At 53.2% G+C, this 21,280-nt stretch overlaps 1 protein-coding gene across 6 annotated transcripts in view; it reads left to right on the top strand.

Moving 5' to 3' along the window:
* LOC143423956 (latrophilin Cirl) overlaps nt 1-21,280 on the top strand; it is a 344,006-nt gene that overhangs the window by 105,127 nt on the left and 217,599 nt on the right. For all 6 annotated transcript variants that reach the window (XM_076895660.1, XM_076895662.1, XM_076895663.1 and 3 more), the window contains one exon: nt 19,221-19,343. In XM_076895660.1, the coding sequence (XP_076751775.1) occupies nt 19,247-19,343 (97 nt within the window). In that variant the 5' untranslated portion in view covers nt 19,221-19,246. The remainder of the gene's footprint in view (nt 1-19,220; nt 19,344-21,280) is intronic.

Raw genomic sequence — 21,280 nt, 5'->3', positions numbered from 1 at the left:
CACTTTTCGTACTTCGTTTTCGTTACGGTCGCCATCCGGTTTATGATTTGTGGCGGGTACGTATCGCACCATATTTCAGGCCAGTCTTCCGCACCCAGTCGGTGGTATAAATAGTAACGCGAAAGAGCCCCATATTTCAGGGACGATTTTATTGCTTACGATTTGAGTAATCGACAACTGGCGCTATTCTTTTTCCACGGTGAAACCAACGGCGAATGCTCGCGCATTTACCTACGTCTTCCATAGTTTTTGCGCCCACCTTCTGGGCCTAACGAGCGAGCGGAATGGCCGCGGTCTATGCTCGGTTCCTATACTGACGACGAGGAGGGAAAAAAGGCCGGTCATTATTTACGCCACTTCGATGGTGAACGCGCTGGCGCACAGTCTCTGCGCTCTTTCGCTCGAAAGTGGATGCCGTTGGCACACATTCGTGCCCTGGTATCCTCTCCTCGTTGTTCTTCCGTCGGTTTCATTTTCTGCGTAATTATTCGGAACGCGCAGCCCAGCCTGGCATCGACGCGGAACCGCTGCCGGAGAAACAATAACCGTTCGCCCCAGCCTGTATCGTTACCGCGCCAGCTGTAATTGATAATTACACGATCCTGCTGTCCTTGGGACGAATATTATTTTTGGTCCAATTAGCGTCGCTACGGCCGTTGTAAAATTAATTGGGAGCTTCGACGAGACCGTACGAAATAGCTCTCTCGCGAACTATGGTAAAGTCTCTCGTTGACTCGTGCGACTTTCTATCGTTTTCGTCCGAATATCGCCGCGATTATTTCGCGTTAGGCTCGCCACACGTGGTGGCAGTCGTGAAACGTGATCGCGCGGCAGGAATTTTCGACGCGAACAACCCTTGCTCGATGCATATTCGATCGCGTGAACCGCTGCGACGCGGATAGGCGATTGACACACGAGAGCGTCCCGGGATTCCCATGACGAGAAGAAAATGGCCGCGCTGGCGGCACTTTAAACGGGAATGAAACTAATTTGTCGCGATGGCCGGGTGACTCCGTCCTCCTCGTGTCTCAGACGTTCGCCTGAATTTCCGTCAGCAAAGAACGTCGTCGACCAGCGATGTCACGCGACGTTCGAGGCGTCGAACGATCGAACACTCGCTCCCACGGATGGTTTTCCTCGTTTTTCAGCTGCCATCGAATCCAGTCGTTCGAAAACTGGCTCGATAAGTGGGACTGAGTTTTCTATCGAATTTCGTGTTTGGGTTATACGATCAGGGACCACCGGGAGGAACGTTTAACCTCCGTTTGAGGGACACTGACGGGTCGTAGGCGCGATAACTTAATTACAAGGGGACAGAATCGCCGATCAATCCGCGGCGACACGACGCATTACCCGCGATCGGTTTCCCTAACGAAGCAATAAGCATCGGAGCGGGCGTAACTCGAGGCGATTCGTCACATCGATTAGCGTTGCTCGACTAAGTGGCAATAATCCGTGAACTCTCGTTAAACTTGCTCCACTTTTTACTGCCTAGCGCACCCATGGTAAAACTAGAAAAAGAAGGGACGAAAAAATATTCCAACGAGACAGTGAAACAGCGATGGAAAAAAATCAACTACCCGGTGTGCACCCTGCGCGTTATTCTACACCAAGCAATTTTTATACTCGTTGTTTCTGGATTTTGTTCGCATGGAAATTTGCCGTAGTCCTTTTCGCGCAAATAGGTTTCGGATTTAAACGATCATTCGGTTAGTTTCGAAAATGTTGCGAAACGTTAATGAAAATCGCGTAACGTAAATTTCGAGTGGAGAAATGGACGCGAAACGACTAAAACGAAAAAAAAGAAGGAGGAAGAGAAGGTTGCGCGCGCGAGTCGAGGTCGACAACGGTAGTCATCGTGGTCGGGCTGTAGATGAAATGATTAAGAGTGATTCACAGGCCACTAGGGACAGATGGCGGTTGCTCTCCTAATGAGTTGTAATTAATGGTTCGGATATGCGTGTGTACATAGGCGAGCCGCGTCGCTCGGAAGCGTGGCGAACTCTGGAAATCTCGCGGCAACCTCGTCGTCTCCCGACCGCAGGATAAGGCGAACGAGCCCCGTATATATGGTCAACTATTAATAATTAGAAGGTTCGCGAGGCTTGGACGTGCGCGTATCGCGACGCCTAACTACCGTGAAGCGGAGACCTGGCTACCTTCGCGGATTAATGGCCTGGCGAGTTGGTGTGCGAGATCGCGGAAGTCGCTGGCGTACGTACGTACATGGCCTTTTTGCGGTTGTCCGTTCAACGTCGTTAAGGACGATCGAGCTTTTTTTTCCTGCCGCCTATCGTTCCGTGCACGGGCTGCGCATTTCTACGTGCCGAGGCGTTGCTAACGCGTGGGAAGTGTTGCATGGATATGAGAGTTCGATGCCTGGAAACGATAGGAAAGTACCGGTTACTACAGCCTTTCGATTTATTGAATCTAGCGCGTGCAACTCGGTTCGACTAATTTTATTATCGTTACCAATACCTTTAACCATCGTTGCAGCTGTGAATCGACCGTGAAGGACCTTGTTCTTCGTGGAACGTCGTGCGTTTATCGTTTCCATTTACTCCATTTGGTAGCGACATAAAACGCACAACGATTAAATAGGTTTGTCGTTTCGAGGAACTTAATTACGTCGCGGTTTGGTCTGGTTTCGAGCGAACACGGCACGGGTACCGATCCTGGCCGATCCATAGAGAGGATCGCGGACGACCTACGGTCGATCTCGTGGAATCGCGCGCAAAAGCGCAGCTGCGAAGGCGCATTATCACTCTCGCGATGCGCCGGGCGAAAACCGAATGTATAATTAATTCGAAGCGCGAGGCGCGGCCGTGCTTAATGAAGCCAGAGGTCAATACGGTGCGCTCGCTCGAAAATCAATTTTGACGCGTCGTTGTTCGGTTCGACGGGGCGGACGGGGCGGAGGCGCGCGTTTCCACCCCTTCCGCTGAGTCGTGCTTTTTCGAAACCGCGGGAAACTTTGATCGTCCCTTGGCATATATATGTGGCATATATATATGTATATCCTACAATGTAACTCGTAAATGAAATTGATTTTCCATAAAGCACCGCGTACTATTGATACTGGGGTGGTAGGTGAACCCACCGTGCCAACACGGGACGCGCTCGGCAAGTGTCGGAGGCGCGCTCGGATGAAACGTAGCGTATTTGTGGAATAAGCAAAATTAAGGGTCACGTGTATCCTTAGCCGCGGAAGCTACTGTTTACTCGTGCCGCTTCAGTTCGAAACAGGCTGTTCAAACAGCGATCCCAGCTCGACTTCGCAGAATCTACGATCCGACGGTGCTTGTGCCCCTCTCCTCTCCTAGACGCAACGTACAATTCACGATATCCGCTTCTGATAACACCGTTACCATTCCCCCCGCTGCACGAATCGTTCTGCCTGGCGAATTCTCGATCCCCGTAAACTTTCCTGCACGGCTGATCGACGCGGTGGAAGCGTAAGATCACGGAATATCGGTGGATCGAGTCGTGAACGCGACTCCTCGGCGTAGGCACGATCGAAAGCGTCGAGGAGAGGAACCTCGGGTGGCTGGTTAAGGGAACGAACGGTGGGAGGGGCGCGGGGCATACCTCCAACCATAATCTAGCATTATGTCGAGTGGTGTGTTGGGTCGGGTGAAGCGGTTGGAAACGAGTTTGTTCGTTTCGGCGGATTATCCCCGGCTCCGCGTCTCGGCCTGTGTACAAAGAGCGCGCGGGCATATTTTCACGGTAGAAATTCACGTTCGAATCCACGGGACGACGTTACGCCGGCTTACAGACCGTGCGTTCGTTTAATCTATTCAACGAGCAGAACCGTGAACGAGCACGACGCAAAGCTCGAAAGGACGATATAGGTGGATGGATAGATGGATAGATAGAAAGAGAGAGAGAGAGGGAGAGGGAGAGAGAGAAGAAGAAGAACTGGAATGGGAATGGAAGAAGCGGAAAGTCGAAGAGCCGGGAATCCTCTGATCCAGTAGAGGTATCTGCTCTCTGTTTCTTCTTTTCCTTTCTATTTCCCTGCTCATCGCGGAGCATCCTCCGCGGGTTAATGAATTCCCAAATGGACGTGGGTTTTGTAAGGTTTCCGCTGGAGTACGCGTTGCCCACAGCTGTCGGTCGCAAATAATGCCTCTCTCCTCGGTGTGGCTTCAACGAACGCGCACGCGGTCCATCGCGAGCATCTAGCAGCCATTTCACGAATATCGAATTCCTTCGGGCAATTTTTGAGTGATACTTGATAGCGGGGAATTCGTACGAGTGCTCGCCTAGGGTACTCCAGGGGTGCACGGATACGCGAGCTTCGTTTACCCTGCCTTTCTATCTCCTTCTCTTACGTGTTGCTCTCTTTTCTGATTAAATTCACCGTTTCCATGGAATATTACGCCGGCATCCACGCAACAAACGATTCGACGAAGACGCGTAAAAAATGATTGAGTTTCATACAGGTAGCTGACATCGAAGATTGTGTTACGCGCGATCCGCGTTCCCGTTCCTTCTGCCGCGTTCGCGTTTCAGAACCGATACGTTTCGAATGTTCGCCACAGTCAGACGCAACGTTCACGTCCACTTTTATTCGTGGCACCCTCGACGATCGATCGCACCGCCTCTCATCGCGGCGGTGGTCCCAAGGAGTCGTGAAAAAACCCAGCACTGCCCGAGCGAACGACTGTAATTGTGCATTTCTCAGTAAGCACGGTCAAAGTGTTCGAAAAACTGACCTCGTAGAGTTATCTTCGTCCGAGTTATCTACTCCAAGGCATTCTCTAGCCTCTAGGGAAGAAAAATGCCCGAAAACGTCGGTCCATTGTCCCGAAATTCCCCTACTCGAACGGTCACGTGTCCCTATTAGTCCGGATAATGGAGAGTCTACCGTACATTCATTTGGTCGGGACTCTTAACCGAACTGCTTAACGTGCTCCTAAAAGCACGCCCCCAAAAAGAAAGGAGAGCGTCTACCCTCGAGGGTACGTGCCTCGTTCCAAGATAGCCGATTCGTCATGCCCTCGCTATCGTAAACATGTGCACCGGATAGAGCTGTCTTCGAGGAACCACTTCTGACGATTCTTACCACCCACGGGATCCTTCGTTCGGAACCACACCCCCGTCTTCGAGTTCACGCACGATTGACGTAGATTAAAACGAGGAACGAAACGCAGCGGATCAGAGTAACCCAATCCGTTTTCCCTGTTTCTCCTGCTGTTCCAAGCGGACCGATATATTATCGTTGCAGACGGTGGCGAAAAAAATGGCCAGCGTTACTACCCTCTCCCGGTGTGTCGCGACGCGCGCGCACGACAATAACAGCCGCGATCCATTTCGAAATCGTCGGGAGGGCGTAGTGGAGAACGGACAACGGTGGTAACGGGATGGAAAAGAAGGGTGGAGAGAACGGGAGGGGTTGGCGTGGACGACGAGAGTGGTCCTCCGCTCCTTTTTTTCCACGCCTGAATTTCAAATAAGGCCGAACGCGCGAACGCGAGGGCCACCTTTGAACGAGGACCGCGGCGAGCGTTTTACCCCGGCAGAAACGAGCGCGGAAAACGTTTTCCACGACGGTATCCGTGTCCAGCCGTGTAACCGTTGCATAAATATGAGGGGGCGCGAGCGCGAGGAGCGGCGCGACATGAAAATGCGATGAAGGCTCCGTCGATGACAGCAGTGGAGGCGTGAACGTGAGCTAGAATTTTCTCGCTCGCCACCTGCAAGACCACGACACCGCGAATTTTCTATGGAGGAGCTTGAAAATCGCTGGCCACGGAAATTTTAACTGCCCCTGGAGAAAAATCAATATTCACCCTCGCGCGCGCTTCAAACGTGAAGGGATCGCGATGAAAAAGCGTCGGAAAATTCTTACGAAAGACAATTTCATCTTGCTGCGAGGCACAGAGGGAAACGTTTGTTGTTCCTTGAGGCTCGAATCGATTGGCGAACAATTACACGGTATAAAATCTAGGATTGTGGTCCAACGACGAGGATCGTTGCATAAATATGAGGGTGGCGCGCGAGAAGCGAGACATCGAGCTGTGCATTAAAATGCAATGAAGTCTGGTTTAGAGGCGAACGAGACACGACTGAAGGGATATACGAGCTGAGAAGAAAAGAGGAGAACGATCGCAGAGATCACCCTCGTCATTCACTGGCAAAGGAAAACGTCGCGAATTTTCTTACCGAGAGAATACTCGCTAACCAGTTGTGTTTTGGCACCGTGAAACCACGCTGAACTTCAATTGTGACTAACGAAAGGGAAGAAAAATTGCAGGAATCGAACTCTCGGTAGGAATAATACCGAGGAATGAAAAGAACGGACAAAGGTGACGACGTTGGAGAGTACGAACGTGGCCGCGATAAAAATTACTGTAATTCCCCGGGTTGGCCGTTGGCCGCGCTCAATGGCCATTTCTTAGCGAGCCATTCTTTTCGTAATTGCAGTTTTAATCTGTCCAGCCGACCGGAAAACCCGGTTTCACCCAATCGCAACGCGAGACGCTCGCTCCTCCGTTCGTTCGCGGCGCCTTTCTTTCGACGGCCGATTTTCCTCCGCGAAGGAACTCCCGACGAACGATTTTTTCGGCCGCCCAGCGTAATCGTCGATCATCCGACGGGCCGATAGGGAAATTGCTTCCGTCCCTGGAACCAATTACGTACGTTGTTACCAGCTTCTGGGTCTCGAAAGTGCTGCGAACCTCGAAATTTCTTTCGCGTCCCCCGTCGCAAATTACCGAACCTATTCTCTCGACGACGTTTCCCAGTCGCGGGAAACGAGGAGAAGAATCGTAGGTGGATCTCGAGACCTCCTCGTTCGTTCCTCTCCAGGCGAACGAAGGGGATCGAGGCAGCTTAAGAGAGGAAGAGAGAGAGAGAGAGAGAGAGAGAGAGAGAGTCGTTTTAAAAGGGATCGCGAGAAAGAAGGCGAGCACCGGCTCGGGGGATGGTTTAGGGAAAAAATGTTTCCGGTTCGCCCGAAAATCGTATCCTCTCTGCGGCAACGTCGCCCAGGAGGGGAGGGGCACGTGAATCGTTAAATGGGGAAATATCATTTTCCCGCTCAAATATTTGAGCATCCCCCGTACGGACGAAGACCCGTCCTTTCGGTACGCCGCTTTTCGACCTTCGTGCCTTTTTTCGGGGCGCTGCTCGCGTGCTGCATCAACGAAGATTGTGCGAACCGCGGAGAAAGGGGCGGATGGATATCAGCGTCGGGAAGATAGACGGAGATGTAGTATACCGTGAAGGTAAACGGCGGAATGGCGGAGGGGGTAGAGAGTGGGCCTGCACTTTAGCCCGATTAAATAGTACGGTCCTGGACGGGTAGCTGGTAATTACGCAAAGTGGTTGGTGGTCCCTGGTTACTTCGCGTTTTCCGGCCTCTGCTTCCACTTTCCGTCTCCCAACCGACGACCCCGCGTTCCCATCCTCTTCTGGCGCCGGCTCAGGTTTCTTCGCCCCCGTGATTTGCGGAGGAACGAAATTTTGAGGGTTCCTCCTACCGTCGTTCTCCGGTTGTCATTCATCCCTCGCGACGTACGCTCTCATCCCTCGAGTACACACGCCCGTCGAATATTTATTAGCTCGCAAAACTGTCGACTGTTGTAACGTGCAGCTACTTGGGCTGGCGTAACCAAATAACGCATCCTTTTAACGCGTAACGCGATTGCAGAGGCGGCGAGAGTGGAGCAGAGCAAGTTTGCTTTGATCGAAAGGGCACGAAATCCCCCTTTGTCCGTTCTATCTTGATAAGCGGCTCGCCCTCTGCTCTCCCTACAGCATCTTGGACTGAGGTACATCGACGAGGGGAGGGGTGGGCGTCGTTAAAAATGGAAAAAAGGTGCAGGGCACTCGATCGATCCGCGGCAAGAACAGGCCCAGCGGCAGACACGGGGCGCGAAATTGATTTGATTACGCGGCTTCCTGTTTCTTTTGGACGATGCGCGGAGACAGGATGCGAACGAAAGTCGATACGCCGCGTTTCCCCGTTCCTGAGCCACTCGGTTCCAGCCGAGGCTCGATGGAAGATGCGTGATTCCATTTGCCGGTTGCAAATCAAAACCGCAACCGGCCACGCGGACCGCAGTGATGGGCATCAATTACCATCGATCGAATCGCCAGGGATGCGATTCGCGTCTGCCGCTACGCCGCCGCGTTATAATCGCCTCTCGATAGCTTCTCGAGCGCGCACGCTGGGCTGGGCCCTAGCGGATCTCTCCCGGCGATATCCGTGGAATCGGAACGTTTCGCGAAATAATATCGAGCCGAGCGTTTCGCGCGCGCAACTTTGTAATCTAGCGAGATTGCAGGGGCGAGATCGCGTGTCGCTGATCGGAAACGCGCGCGTTTCCAACGTCGTTCTCTGCCAGTTAACCGTACCCTCTCCGCCCGGAACCGCCTATGAAAACGGTGGACATTCACCGTGTTTCTTCCACGTTCGTACGCGAGATAGGACGATCATCCCGAGCATTCTCGATACGCTTTCGTTACTCTCGTTTTTCGCCCCGCGAGCCTGTAATCGGCTCGAGCAAAAGCCCATTACGCCAGATGGCTTTGTCACGCCACTGCCACCGTCCGAGAATTAATAACCCTACTACGCTCTCGACGTGTACCATATTTTCTCCGGCTCTCCCTCTCTCGCTTTCTCCGGACCCCTGTTCCGTGTCCGTGTCCGTTCTCTCTCTCCTTCGTCTCGGCTCGCGCGCTCTTTGTACCCGGGGCCCGAAACACAAGCTTGCCGAATTATTTGTTCGACACGATTCGATACGCGCGTTTCTGTCGTATCTTATCTCCGATCTAACGTCTGCTCCCTCGACGGGGAACGAGGGTTGGTTTGACCGCCGTGGGACGAGGAACGAACGTTTCGTCAGGGCCACCGAGGTGGCGTGCGCTTCGCGTGCCGTTGCACCTAATGGAAATACTCTTTTCCATACTTTCGATCCCTCCACCCCCCTCCTCGCCGTATCGCGGAAATATATCTGATATTCTATCTTTTAATTATGTACCTTGGCTAAGTAAGCGATTCAATTTTATCTAATCTACCTCGCTAAGCAATTACGAGTACCGAAAGGGATTGGAGGGGAAGGACCACCCTACAAGAGGGTTAATTCCAGCGAGATAACATCCCCGAAAGCTTGAACAATCTCCGTGGGCCGAGCTCGCCTGATTGAAATTAAGGAAGAGCAAGAAGTGGTACAAATAAACCGGATAACGAATTCTTCGCGTTTGGGAAAGGGGAACCGGAAACCGTGGGGATGACTGGGGTGCAAGAAAATAATTTGTCGATTCAACGACAACGCGGGACGGGAACGGATCATTAGCGGATCGCGGTCGAAAAAAGAAACGCGGCTCCGTTCTGAATCGGTCGACGTGTGTTTGCGCGCGAGCAGAGTTAATGCAAATGCGCAGCGTTGCGCCGCCGCCGCCGCGACCGTTGCACAGGCCCGTAATGCAGTTCTGCTTTTCGGAGCTTTCATACGCCCCCGCGGCTCGTGTGTGTTCACGGAACCGTGCCGTGTACACATTACTGGTTTTCCCTGGTTACCGCGTATCGAGTGTATCGCGCTCTCCTGCGCGTAACCGCAATACTGCGGATCATTGTTTTCGAAAATACGGGGCTAGGCCGGGTTCTACGCTCTCTATCATCAAAACCCGTCGGGAATTCAATGGAGAGAACGGTCCAGCGTTAGGCTGTTCCCGCTGCGCGAAGTAAACAAATATTTCAAAAGCCACGGAAATATGTTTCGATTAAATTTCAGCGTGTCCAGCTCCATCTTTTCTCGATATTCATCGACGACGGATAGAAATCGCCAGGGAAAAGTATCTAACCGAGAACCGATCGTTCCGCGGACCGAGATACAGATCTCAGATCAGCGGATAGGGTCTTCATAATAAATTCCCCAATCCGCACGTAGGATTAACCGTATCGAAGAGTCAGCAAGATGGATTAAAAGCTTTCGGATTCCCGTTAATACCCGGGGCCCCTCTTCGTCGTCTGGACGAGACCGAGAGCTGCCTTTCCGTTCAGCCGAATTTAAGCCTCTCGACGACCGATCCGGCGCCAATGCACATTTAAATTGATGGCTTCACGGTCCCTTGCGTTTCGCGCTGCGTGTACTCGATATCTCGCCCTATCGTCGTCCCCGTGGCTGCGAGCACCTCCGCGCCATCCAGCGCGGCCACCCTCGCCGCCCAACCCTGCGCCCCGCCGGTCGCCCCCAACGCTCGAAACCAACCGGCACTCGTACGCCAAGCTTTATCCTATTAATCAATGCGCATAAATTGTTTTAAGGGAATCGTTGCTGCCATTCAGACACGCCATATAATGTCGACGGGGTTAATGTCGCGCGGTGAACAAGAGGGAGCCGGCGAACCGGAATCATTAGATGTAACGCGGAATAGACGTTGTTCCCGAGGATTTATCGCGCGGAAGCCGGGAATTCGCAGACCCGTCGTTTACGTCGTCGTCCCTATTCATACAGGCCAGCGCCCCGCCACCCTCCGCGCGACTATTTAGTAACGACTTGGCGGTGGCGCGCGATCGGGAGCTGCGTCAATTGGAAATTGAGCTACGAATGGGGGGTACGGTGGCATCCTTGCGCTTAGAATACATTCACGTTGAAACAGATTTAGCCCCTGATTACTGGTACAGCACTCTGCCAGTAATTTATCGCGTGCTCAATAAACAGGGTGCTTTGGAACCGAAATTAAGTTGCCATCTTCGATGAAGATCTGGTAGCGAGGGTAAACGAGGAGAACATAGGCGATTGCAGTGGAGAAAGCGTGAGAGTATATTTTTCTGAGAGTACTCGAAGTGATGGAACGACGAAAGCAAGGGTAAGAGAGGTAGGACGAGAAATAGGAGGTCGAAGGTGACTTAACTCGCGTTAGTCTCATCGTCACCGCGCCGGGTCAAACGGTTAGCCTCGTCACTGAAATCGCTCGTTCCTCTGCTCGCGAACGATTCGAACCCACTCTCTTTTTCACGCCAGCTCCGCGTAGGCCTTCGTCCTCTTCCGGTGGCTGCTGTCCCGACGGAAATCTTATAGCCGTGGACGGGGACTGAGAAACGAGAGAAGACGAAAAATCCTCTCGACGGAGTGGCAGAGAGGGAAAAAATAAACGGGAGGATTCTCTCTTTATTTCTCTCCTTGTCTCTCCTCGACGCTCGTATATCCAGTCAGACTTTATCTGCTGAGGCCCTCTCGCAGGCTGACTCCACGAGATTTATCGGCGATACCGTTTTGCCCCGCTCGCATCACGCACGCGGTAATAACGAATAATGCCGCGGCAGTTAGGGGGCGAAAGGGGAGGCAACCCCTGGGCGTTCTTAAGTGAAAAGTGAGCCCTCGTTTCATAGCGGAGTATCCGAAAGCTGGGATCGCGTACGCGGAACACGGAGATCGGGCTGAATTTTCTAAAAGGGGCCGAATAATACAATCGTTACCTCCTTCTCGCGTCCCATTTCTCTCCGGGAATATTTCCCGTGACGTCGTTCCCGAGGTCGGACCCACTCGGACCGCTTCAGCCTCGTCGTTTGTATCAATTCGAACGCGTTTACCACCCCCCGCGCTAAAGGACTCCCGAAGAACTCCCATATATTTCCTGGCTCTTTCCTCCATCATTTTTATCCAGCCCGCGTACATTTCTTTCTGTCATCATTTTTGACCAGCGGAACGAACGCGCGCGTAAGACAAAGCTCCGATCGTTTAGCGAGTCGGATAAAAGCGGAGCGCGACTCTGGACGATAGACTCGTCAAGGAGGCGAGGAGCGAAGCGGAGTTTAATGATTTTGTCTCCCAGCTCGGAAACATAGTATGCTCGTTTAATTGCTCCTTTGTCCGGCTCTCTTTCCACGCGAGCTGCCCGATTCTATTTATTTTCCTTGGCCGATGCGCCACGCTCGACCACGCTGGAACTCGAGGCATTCCGGGCATCGACGGGCGAGAACCGATCTCGAGTTTTTTTTTTTTTTTTCCACCGTTCCCCGCCGCGCCCGCTGGCCGATTCCCTCTGTGACGTGGTGGAGCCCCTTTGAAATTATCAGCGCTTCACGGTACTCGCCCGTAAGTATTTTACGTCCGTCCTCTCGCGACACCCTACGCTGCTTATTTGCGCTACAAACGACGCGGATCGCGAAACGAATCGGCGCGTTCTCCGTTACTTTTTTCGCCTGGCCCTCGACTCGCATCACCGCGTTTCCGGCGCATCCTACCGGAACACTCGTGTCTCGTGCTTCGGAAACCTGTCCACAGGCACCGTGGAAAAACGTGGATACACCGATCGCGGTGGAACACACCGGGCTGCTACCCAAAAATTATCTGCTCCCGACGAATTGGATTCGTTTCGCGAGTACAACACTGGCGTTGTCGTCGATTCGTAAAATCGACCGGTTCGATATAATAATATAATACGTTTTTGGGAGGAGGATCGTATTTGGCGTTCCGTTCGAACCAGAAAACGGAGTCCTCCGCGTTCGACGATCGGGGGGCCAGCACTTTGCAGTTTTCATCTCCGCGACCTGCAATAACATCCGATTTCTGATACGTAGGAGGTACGGGACTGTTCGCGAACGAGGGGACCGGTATGTCGTCCACTAAATTCGCTCCTTTCTCTTGGATCCGACCGTATTTTCCGACCGTCGATTTCCACCCCCTCCGGGTTCTCGTTGAAACGGTCGCGCCGCTCGAACGGAGCCCGGCAATCGGGTAAAAAGGAACGCCTGGCACTGCTCGAAATGAATCCACTAATACGAAAAGTATTTGATTAAGTTCACGTCCGTCCATAAATTTCGGAATTTTTCGCAATTCTCGCAACTTTCGTAATCCGATAAATTGTACGGTACTCGGATCGTTCCTCGTGAAACGAGGCGGCTGGAAAGGAAGGCGGACCGTGGAGGACGCCTTCGCGGGTGAAAATAGAAGGCTGGCAGGAAAGAGCAGGGGCCAAGGGATCGGGGGTTGGGGAACGGATGGCTCGTCGTAATAGGGACGTGGCGCTGGGCCACGGCTGTATACCGATGCACGCGAAAATGTCAAGCGCAATTTCTGAAATTCCATCGTGTCGCTTCCCCGTGCCACTGAAATGACGCGCGCAACACCCTCCCCTGTTCACCGTCCGCCCGTTGTCCGCCAATCTGTTCGAGAATTCCTCTTTTCCTCCGCTTTTCCTACCCCTGGCGCCATCCCCTTCCGTTCCACGGCTGATCTGATCCTTCACGTACCGGAAATAGACGTTGATCGTGCCGTCGGGTTACGTAGACCGACGCGGCGGGCTGAAAATTTCACGAACCAATTCCGAGCACTCGCAAACCTCGCGGAGATCGGTCTACGAGCGATTACGGTCCGCGCGGCACCGTCGAACGAAACTGGCAGGGACGAGCCCCGCAGTCTTCCTCCCGGAAGGTTAAACGTCTGTTTCTTCACGTACCCGGATATGGTAGCAGTGATCTCGGCTGGTTTTCCACGCGAAAATAAAATTCACTCGCGATACAACCCGCCCGGGGAGCTTCTTTTTATTCCGCTCCATCTTGCTCCCTGACGTGACCCCGTTCCCAATTGTCCTCCCGCGGCTTTCCGCCGCCGCGGTGCACGTGCGCGTCTGGCAGCTCGCGTTCCGTGACGTGCATACCGCGCGCCGCGGCGCAGCAAAAGGAAGACGTTGCACGGGCAAGACGCGAACGCTCCGTCGACGGAACGACGCGTCGTTCCATTTACGCGATAGAAACGGGGGTGGTCCTCGTTCCGACTGCCGCCGCGATTTGCGCCGCCGGTGCACAGCCGCGCGACGCTGGAAACGGGGTGACCGAGGTCTGGCAACCCCTTTGAAATTAATTTCTCCCGCTGCATCGCGGCGCGCGCGAAGCGAACAGCACTTGCTCGATGTTTTATTAGAACGCGAAGAGAAAAGTCAATACGTTTAACTTCCCCGTTCGAATCATATCTTATTTGTTAACGAAATATTGGTAGATTACACATCGCGGAAGGATATTTAATTATTTGAATTAAATAAGATAGACGGAACTGTTTAAAACCACGGCTATTTCATGCGCGAACCAACCGTAATGATCGATCGGGTCCGAGTTTCGGTTGGAAATCGCAGAATTTCGCTCGCCTCGTTTCCGTTCCCATGGAGCAGAAACACTGACTGGTGACGGCCATTGTATGCAAAACGCGCGTACTAGTTAGCGGCTACGATTGTTCCCCGGCTAGAATATGTTGACATTCCTCTATTTCTTCCGCGTAGTTTAATAAACGGGACAAAGTGTCGCGGAGCGTTCCGCAACGGCGTCGGTTCTCAAAGTGTAGCCGGTGAAAATCGGCGAACAATTGGTAGCCGGTCGTTGGCGGGGGATCGGTTCAAAGGAGCGATTGTTATAATACCGTGGTTGTCGCATGCGAAACGGGACAAAGCCGAGGAGTTCTAGCGCCGTTACACGCACCGCGTGTCTCTATCCGACGAGAGAAAGGGAAAAGGCGAGGCAGCAGCAGCAGCAGCGATTCATTTGCGCGGCTCGTTGCCCGAAAGTAAATCGAGCAACGCGGCCCGTGCAATTTCGCGACAGCGGCGGGCGCGTCGACCGGTAATTCTGATGTTCGTCGGGACCGTTACGTTGGCCACAATCGCGCGGCCGTTTATTCGACGGGAGTCGATAAACAAAAGCACGGTGCCCGCTTTTGACTGACCGTCGTTAAGCGCGGAACTGGCTGAAAATTCGTTTAATAACCGGGCATTGTGGCCGGGGAAACGCGAGATGCTGCCTTGGCGCTCGTTAGGCAAATATCCCGAACAATCGAGTCGTCCGGTCTAACAATAAACGGGCAGCGGGCGTAACAAGCGATACATAGATCACGTCAATGTACCGCGATATGTCTCTGTTTAATAATTATATTTGAAATTCATCGGACAATTTCAAGAGCACGCCGCGCATAACGTAGCGGCGGGCTCGCGTTCGTTATTTCGATCCGCGGAAAGTGTACGAGCGGTGCATACGCCGCGCGGGAGGGACGCACAGCCGGCTAATCAAACGCCCCGTCTATCGGCGAAACAAAACTCATCAGCGGGGCCGGAGGGGGACGCCTGAAACGGCGGGGTTTGCGGGCCCGCGAGGCAAACGGCAATTCGGGCGGCACGCGAATACGCAATTATTTTTAATTGCACGGGAGAGCGGCACGTCGATCGCGTTTCGGGGTTTCCGCGGCCGCATTAAAATGCGTCTGGGTGTAAAATTGAAAGCTGCAAATCCGAGCGGCGCGCGGAGTGCCCGCCGGGCGCGCCCCTCGCTCGCCCACCCTGCCGCGGTGTTCGCGCGATAATGTGATTTTCAACAAATAATTTCGCGCACGCCCAGCCTCGCGATCGGCGGTTTCGCGTCTGGAACACGCGGCTTCCGTACGCGCGCTGACAGGTCTCACGGAAGGCGCGCCCCGGTCGGACGATTAACGCGTTTCGTGCTCGAAAACGTCGCGAAATCGCGGCGGGACACAGGGACGGGGGACAAAGCGGCCTGGTTATCGCGGCTCGTACGCTGTTCACCCCTTCGCGCGGGGGTTGCGACCGGACGCGAGGATCGAAACGATTTTAAGTGGCCCCGCGAATTATCCTGAATCGCGCCCGACCATCCGTGTTATCGCGATTGCACCCTACTCCAGCGCAGTTCAGCTTGTTCCGGTCTGCTGGCCTCCGCGATTTCGCCAAACCTCAGCGGATAATTGGGAATTTCATTATAGACGAATGGCTCGTCCCGTGGCACGATTTCATTTATATCTGTTAACCTTAACCCATTTACCAACAGATCATAAAATAACTATCTCAGACATCGTTTATGCTGGTAGATTGTCACTTGCTCGTCGTCTAATTAGATAAAAATCCAGGCGTACGCGGTGCCCCGTCAACTCGCCACAAAGACGACCGTTTTCCACGGAGTAACCGCTCCGTCGAGAAGATCGGGCCGCGAATCGAAACGGAGCGAAACGATTCGACGGTCCGATAAGCCGCGGCGGATTCTTAGAATATCCGCGCGGTCGGAGCCGCGTCACGCAGAATGCGTACTCCGCGAACGGAGCCCGAGGGGAAGCTCGATTAACGATCTGAAAAAATGCCACAGAGGGAGAGGCTGGCCGCAGGTTTCCAAGGAATCGTATTCAGCACGCGAAAAAGAATCGGTCGGCGGAGATTACGCGCCCCTCTAAGCCAGCGTCCAATTCTGCATCGGATAAACCGCGGCTCGCAGCGCTCGCGAATGCCCCGCGAGATGGGGATCGCGTTGTCATCGGGTTTATCGCAATTATCCCGGCGCTTGCGCAAATACTCGCGTCCGTGGGAATGTAATTAGCTCCGGGACCACCGCGGCAAACAATAACTGGCGCGGTGGAAAGGGCGGGTACGCGCAAATTTGGGATTTTTCTGGATCACTGCGATAAACGACCGTGGCTACTGCAGCCATTGCTGGCTGCCTCCTGGGTGCACGCGTCGTCGCGTTTCGAAGATTACACCGCGAGCAGAGAAACGGATTCGCGTTCGCCAACGAACGCTGTAAACGCGGGTGTGGGAAACGCGCGAAACGCGAGATGTTGTGTTCCATTGTGTTCCACCGGTTAGGTATTATGAGCGAATATCTTGGGATTAAAGTATCGCCGTGAATCGTATCCGCGGGTAAACCGTCTCGAGATGCGTACACCGATCTTCCCATGATAGCTCGCCTAACTTGCCGTTCAAGGGGAAACAATAGCAAATTGTCAAATTGATGGAAGCGATAGTCCCGTTCCTTGGAAGCGTTAAACTCGTTTGCCATAGTAATTAATTCTGTGCATCATACCTCTGTGTATCGTCACGGATAACAATCGCGAAACAGAAACGAGACGAAAAAAATTGTACACCATTGCGTTCTCCACGAGATAAATATCGCAACAGTCATTTTTACCTATAAATCTACGAGAAAACGAGTAGCGTACGGGGGTGGGAAACGAGAACAAGGGTTGAGGGCGCGGTGGTACGCGCTCATGAGAGAGGACTCTGGTGGAACGTCGATGAAAGAAAAATCGCGCGCAGTCGATTCTATTCGCGCGCGTACGGATACAGGGTCAGAAGAGATAAGCATCGTCGGATTAATTATGCGTAATGCGTCGGACGTGCGGGCCAGAAGACCGCGCTTTCTCCGCTGCATTCAATTATCATTGTTGCTCGAGGATTTTACAGATGTTTCCGCGATAATCACGGTTGCTGGCCGATTGCGCGTTTATCCTGCCGGCTCGTATTAACCGCCATTGAATGGCGATGGTAACGGGAAAGAGAAACAGAAAGAGAGAGAGAGAAAGAAGCATGCTGACCGGTACACATCGCCGTGTGGACGCAGCGACGGTGAAACGGAAACAAAGCGAAAAGGAGAGGACACCGCGAGAGAGACCGGCACGCGACTTAATTAGGCTCGTTGGAAAAATTCACGCGGTCCTGGTTGCGCTCTCTCGCAGCGGTGGTGGTTCTCGCTGGCTCTCGCTGGCACCGCTCCAGATATACCGGTCGTTAGTCCCTTTGAACGCTTCCACGGGATCGTGCTCCGTTTGCGAACTGCGTCGTAACGGGTTGTCATGTAAATCCGAGCGTACGGTGCGGTTCCTGTTCATTGCCGGACACGGGTAATACGGCCTGAGGATTGGGGACATTTTGAGATAGCGTCGGATAAATAACAGTGCCAGGGGGTAATTAAGTAAGTTCGGATTTGATCGGGTGCGACAAACTACAGGGGTCGCTCAGCCTGTAGTTACCGCTTTGTTAATCGTTCGCACGTTTTGCCACGACTCGCGTGGCATTCCCGCAAATCGTGCAAAGTGTCTGGATATTTACGAGCAGCAGCGCGAGTGCGCGAGGCACATTATCGTATGGGACGCGGAGAACCGTGCCGCCTGCGATGTTTCGAAGAACAAGAACGAAAGCATAAGCGGCGCAGCGTCGAACGGAAATAAATAGTTGGGTAGTTTCTGCGAGGGTTCCGGTTCCGCGGTCTGGGAAAGCGCGGCGAGGGGAACACGGAATTGGCGTTGCCGCGCTCTATTTCCGTCCCTCTGTTTTTTAGGAGCCCTTTTTTCTCTTTGGCCGTCGCTTCGTCTCGTTCCCGCCACCCTATCCGCCCTCTCGCCGTTCCTCCCGGCGTCGGCTCGAATGTTTTCATTCGACGGCGAGGTCCCATTGTGCGATGCCCGCTAAATGCCGAAACGCTGATGCAAAAACTGTTTTTTCCTCCGTTCTTTTGCCTTCGTTAACCCACATTCACCGTGCCTGGCTCGCGGTTTAACCCCCGCGAGCGCGAATCCTTCTCCCTTTGATCGCGTTCACCTCGTTTCGCCCCTTTGAATTAAGCTGATTTATGGTTGTCTACCGACACTAGACACTGGGGCTCTATCGACAATAGCGTTCCGCGATGTTGCGATTCGCGAGAGCGTTGTCGTCGGTTTTGGACAACTCGAGGCGACAGGGGTGAAACGTGGGCGCGTCATCTCGCCTGGAATTTGTCGCTCGAGCGCGTTTCAGGGATGTTCGAAACGAGTACAACGGGGATGGAGGCTATCCAGCGGGAAAAAATTCACGCGACAAGACGTCGTCGTCGTTGGGAATTTTCAGCGGCGATAGGACAGCAGCTGCGCCACCTGGATTAGGTGCGAAATCGCGGGGATAACATCGTTTTCCTTCGGTAATGCCGCGCGACAAAGGGATTTCGCGAGGACGCGACTGACATCGAGTTTAAAGCTCGACAGGGTTGGAAAAAAAAAACGCGAGCCACATGTGTCGTACGCTCGTAAACACGCGGCGTTACCCAAGGGATGGATAGGCGCGATGATCCTGGCTGGATCGGAGGAGTTTAGAGCGAGCTTAGCATGTTTATTTCGCTTTTCACTTTGATAAGTACCCTTGTATTTTTTCCAAACGCTTCCACGACTATACACGGAGAATCAAGTTAACCCTTCGCAGTGCTGCAGTGGTTCCTTGATTTCCTGCGGAATTATGGACACTGTTGGTAACTGGACGCACCCCTTTGCTTGTTAAACCTACACAACTCGAAGCTGACCCTCACGACGCGACCCCAAGTGGCTCAGGAATATGTTCCTCCCGCGTAAAAATCATCGAACGTAACCAAAAATCGCACCACGCCACCCCCAGGTTCTTGTACCACTGCTCGCGGTAGCAATTACTCTCACTCTCTCTCTCTCTCTAACGATGCCGTGTTGTTTTGTTTGCAGGCGTAGTCGGAGCTCGGAACTTCACGATGGAGTGCCGCAAGGGTCGACGGAAAGGTCTACTCAGTGCCCTGGTGTTCGCTTGGCTTCTAACCAGCGGTTGTACCGTCGCGGCGCGAAATATAGGTGAGTGCCAATATATTTACGATTTCAGCGCGCGTCGATTCGAAACCGGTGACCCGTCCACGCGCCACCCCGTTCTGTCCTTGTGCCAATTAAGCCTCCAACGGTGGAGGAGTAGCCGGTATTTACGTCCTGCACCTGAGACCGCGGCCGTGTTCCCGATTGTCAGTGAAAAATACCTGCCCTCGAGTTCGTATGTGAGTTTCGAGTAGTTGAACGATGGGGAAGTCCCGTGGACGGTGCCGAGAGGGACCCGAGTCGGGGCTTTTGCTTCGCTGCATGCGGATAATTGGTAAGAAGGAGATACTTTGATGGGTCCGGATACCATGCAACTCGAGTATGAACCCTATCAGCGACGAATAGCGAGAGACAAACGAATCGCGCTGCACCACAGCCTATCTATTACATCTCTCATAAAAAATGGAAACTTCATCATCGTAAATGATATTTTTGACACGTACTTCGTTCGATCTTCCTTCGTACTACGATACTTAATTTCCACAAGAAAGAGCTGTTTCAAAGGAGTAGCAATTTTTAATAGATTTCAGTAGTACCAGTCAACGCCGTACGTTGACCTATACTACTGAACTTCCAAAGAAACCTATTCGTATAGCCTCGAAATCGATCTTCTCGAACCACTACGAGCACGCTGGTGCAAAAATGGCGATCGTCGAATGTGAAACGCTGGGGAACAACGAGAGGGGGTGGATTTTCGAGCGGCGGTTTGCTCGGTTTCGAAGGGCGGACAGCGCAGATCGACGGCACTGCATATCCGGTCGGGCGAAACCGCAGCACGGCGGCCACGCTTACGGGTTGACCGTTGAAACATTTATCGGAAAGCAAACACGGTGTGTTTAATAACGAGGATGGAAGTAGCTAGGCCGGTGTGTGCACACCGCGCGGTTCGCTAGACCCGGCTATCGCGGCGAAGATCGTTCCTCTGAATCGACCCCTCGAAAGACCCTTAGGAAACGGAGCAGGAGGACGCGGGCAGTTGCTTGGGTCGACCTCTGTGTACGGAGCGCCGCGTCGAGAATTAACTCGTTCGCGAGGGGTAATCGATTTAGGAGTAGCCGCGTGTGAAGTGATATTGTTGCGGGAAGAATCGACTGGCTGTGTTTGCCGGGGCCACGGTGTAATTAGTGGACAAACACGCGTCGCGAGGGGTAACTGTGGTTAAATATTTGGAAAAATATCGCGGCAGATGTGTAGGCTGTTCTATAATTCACTGCCGGCCGGATGGATCGACGAGGGAGGCAGGAAGAATGAGTTGTAATTTGCGGCAAGTATTGGGGTGCGTTTCGCGGGCTTGTTTAGCCGTAATACTCTTCTAATGTGGCAAACACTTCCCGTTTCGATCGTCCTTCTACCTCTAAATGTGTGTGGAGCACTTGACGTCAGTGTCGAGCATCCACCTTTTTTTTCTGGCCACGATCGATACCATTAAAGTAGATGCTCCTCGCGCTGCATTGTGTCGGACGGGGGAATTTTATCAGCTCGCTCGGTTAAAACGGACAATTATCCCGAGTTGCAAGTTCCGAAACAGAGAGAGCATACCTGTGTTCGTATTACTTAACGCAAACAACCGGGGAAACAACCGAGTCGCAAAAAGGGTGGAGATTTGGTTGGTTGCGCAGCGAAGCCGAAGTTTCGGGACGCGTGTTGCACACACGTCGAAGCGGAACCGAGCATTAACGAGCGGCAGTCTCGAGAGCGATTTCGAGTTGCGAAGGGGTCGAGCTACGGGGGAGAGAAGAGTTTCTCTCTATTCCTTCGCGATTATCACACACTTCGGTGCGCCTAATCCGCGCCCAACCGCGTCGTCGTCCCTGCGTTTCCACCCTCTTCGCGTCCTTCGACCTGGTACCGCGACGGGGTTACCCTTTGCGAGTACTCGATGGAACTTCGTTCACGGGCACACGGGTGAAACGCGCGAACGA

This window comes from Xylocopa sonorina, chromosome 5 (genome assembly GCF_050948175.1).
Source record: "Xylocopa sonorina isolate GNS202 chromosome 5, iyXylSono1_principal, whole genome shotgun sequence".
Lineage (NCBI taxonomy): Eukaryota > Metazoa > Arthropoda > Insecta > Hymenoptera > Apidae > Xylocopa > Xylocopa sonorina.
The sequence above is the reverse complement of the archived record's forward strand: the minus strand, read 5'-3'. Positions and strand labels throughout refer to the sequence as shown.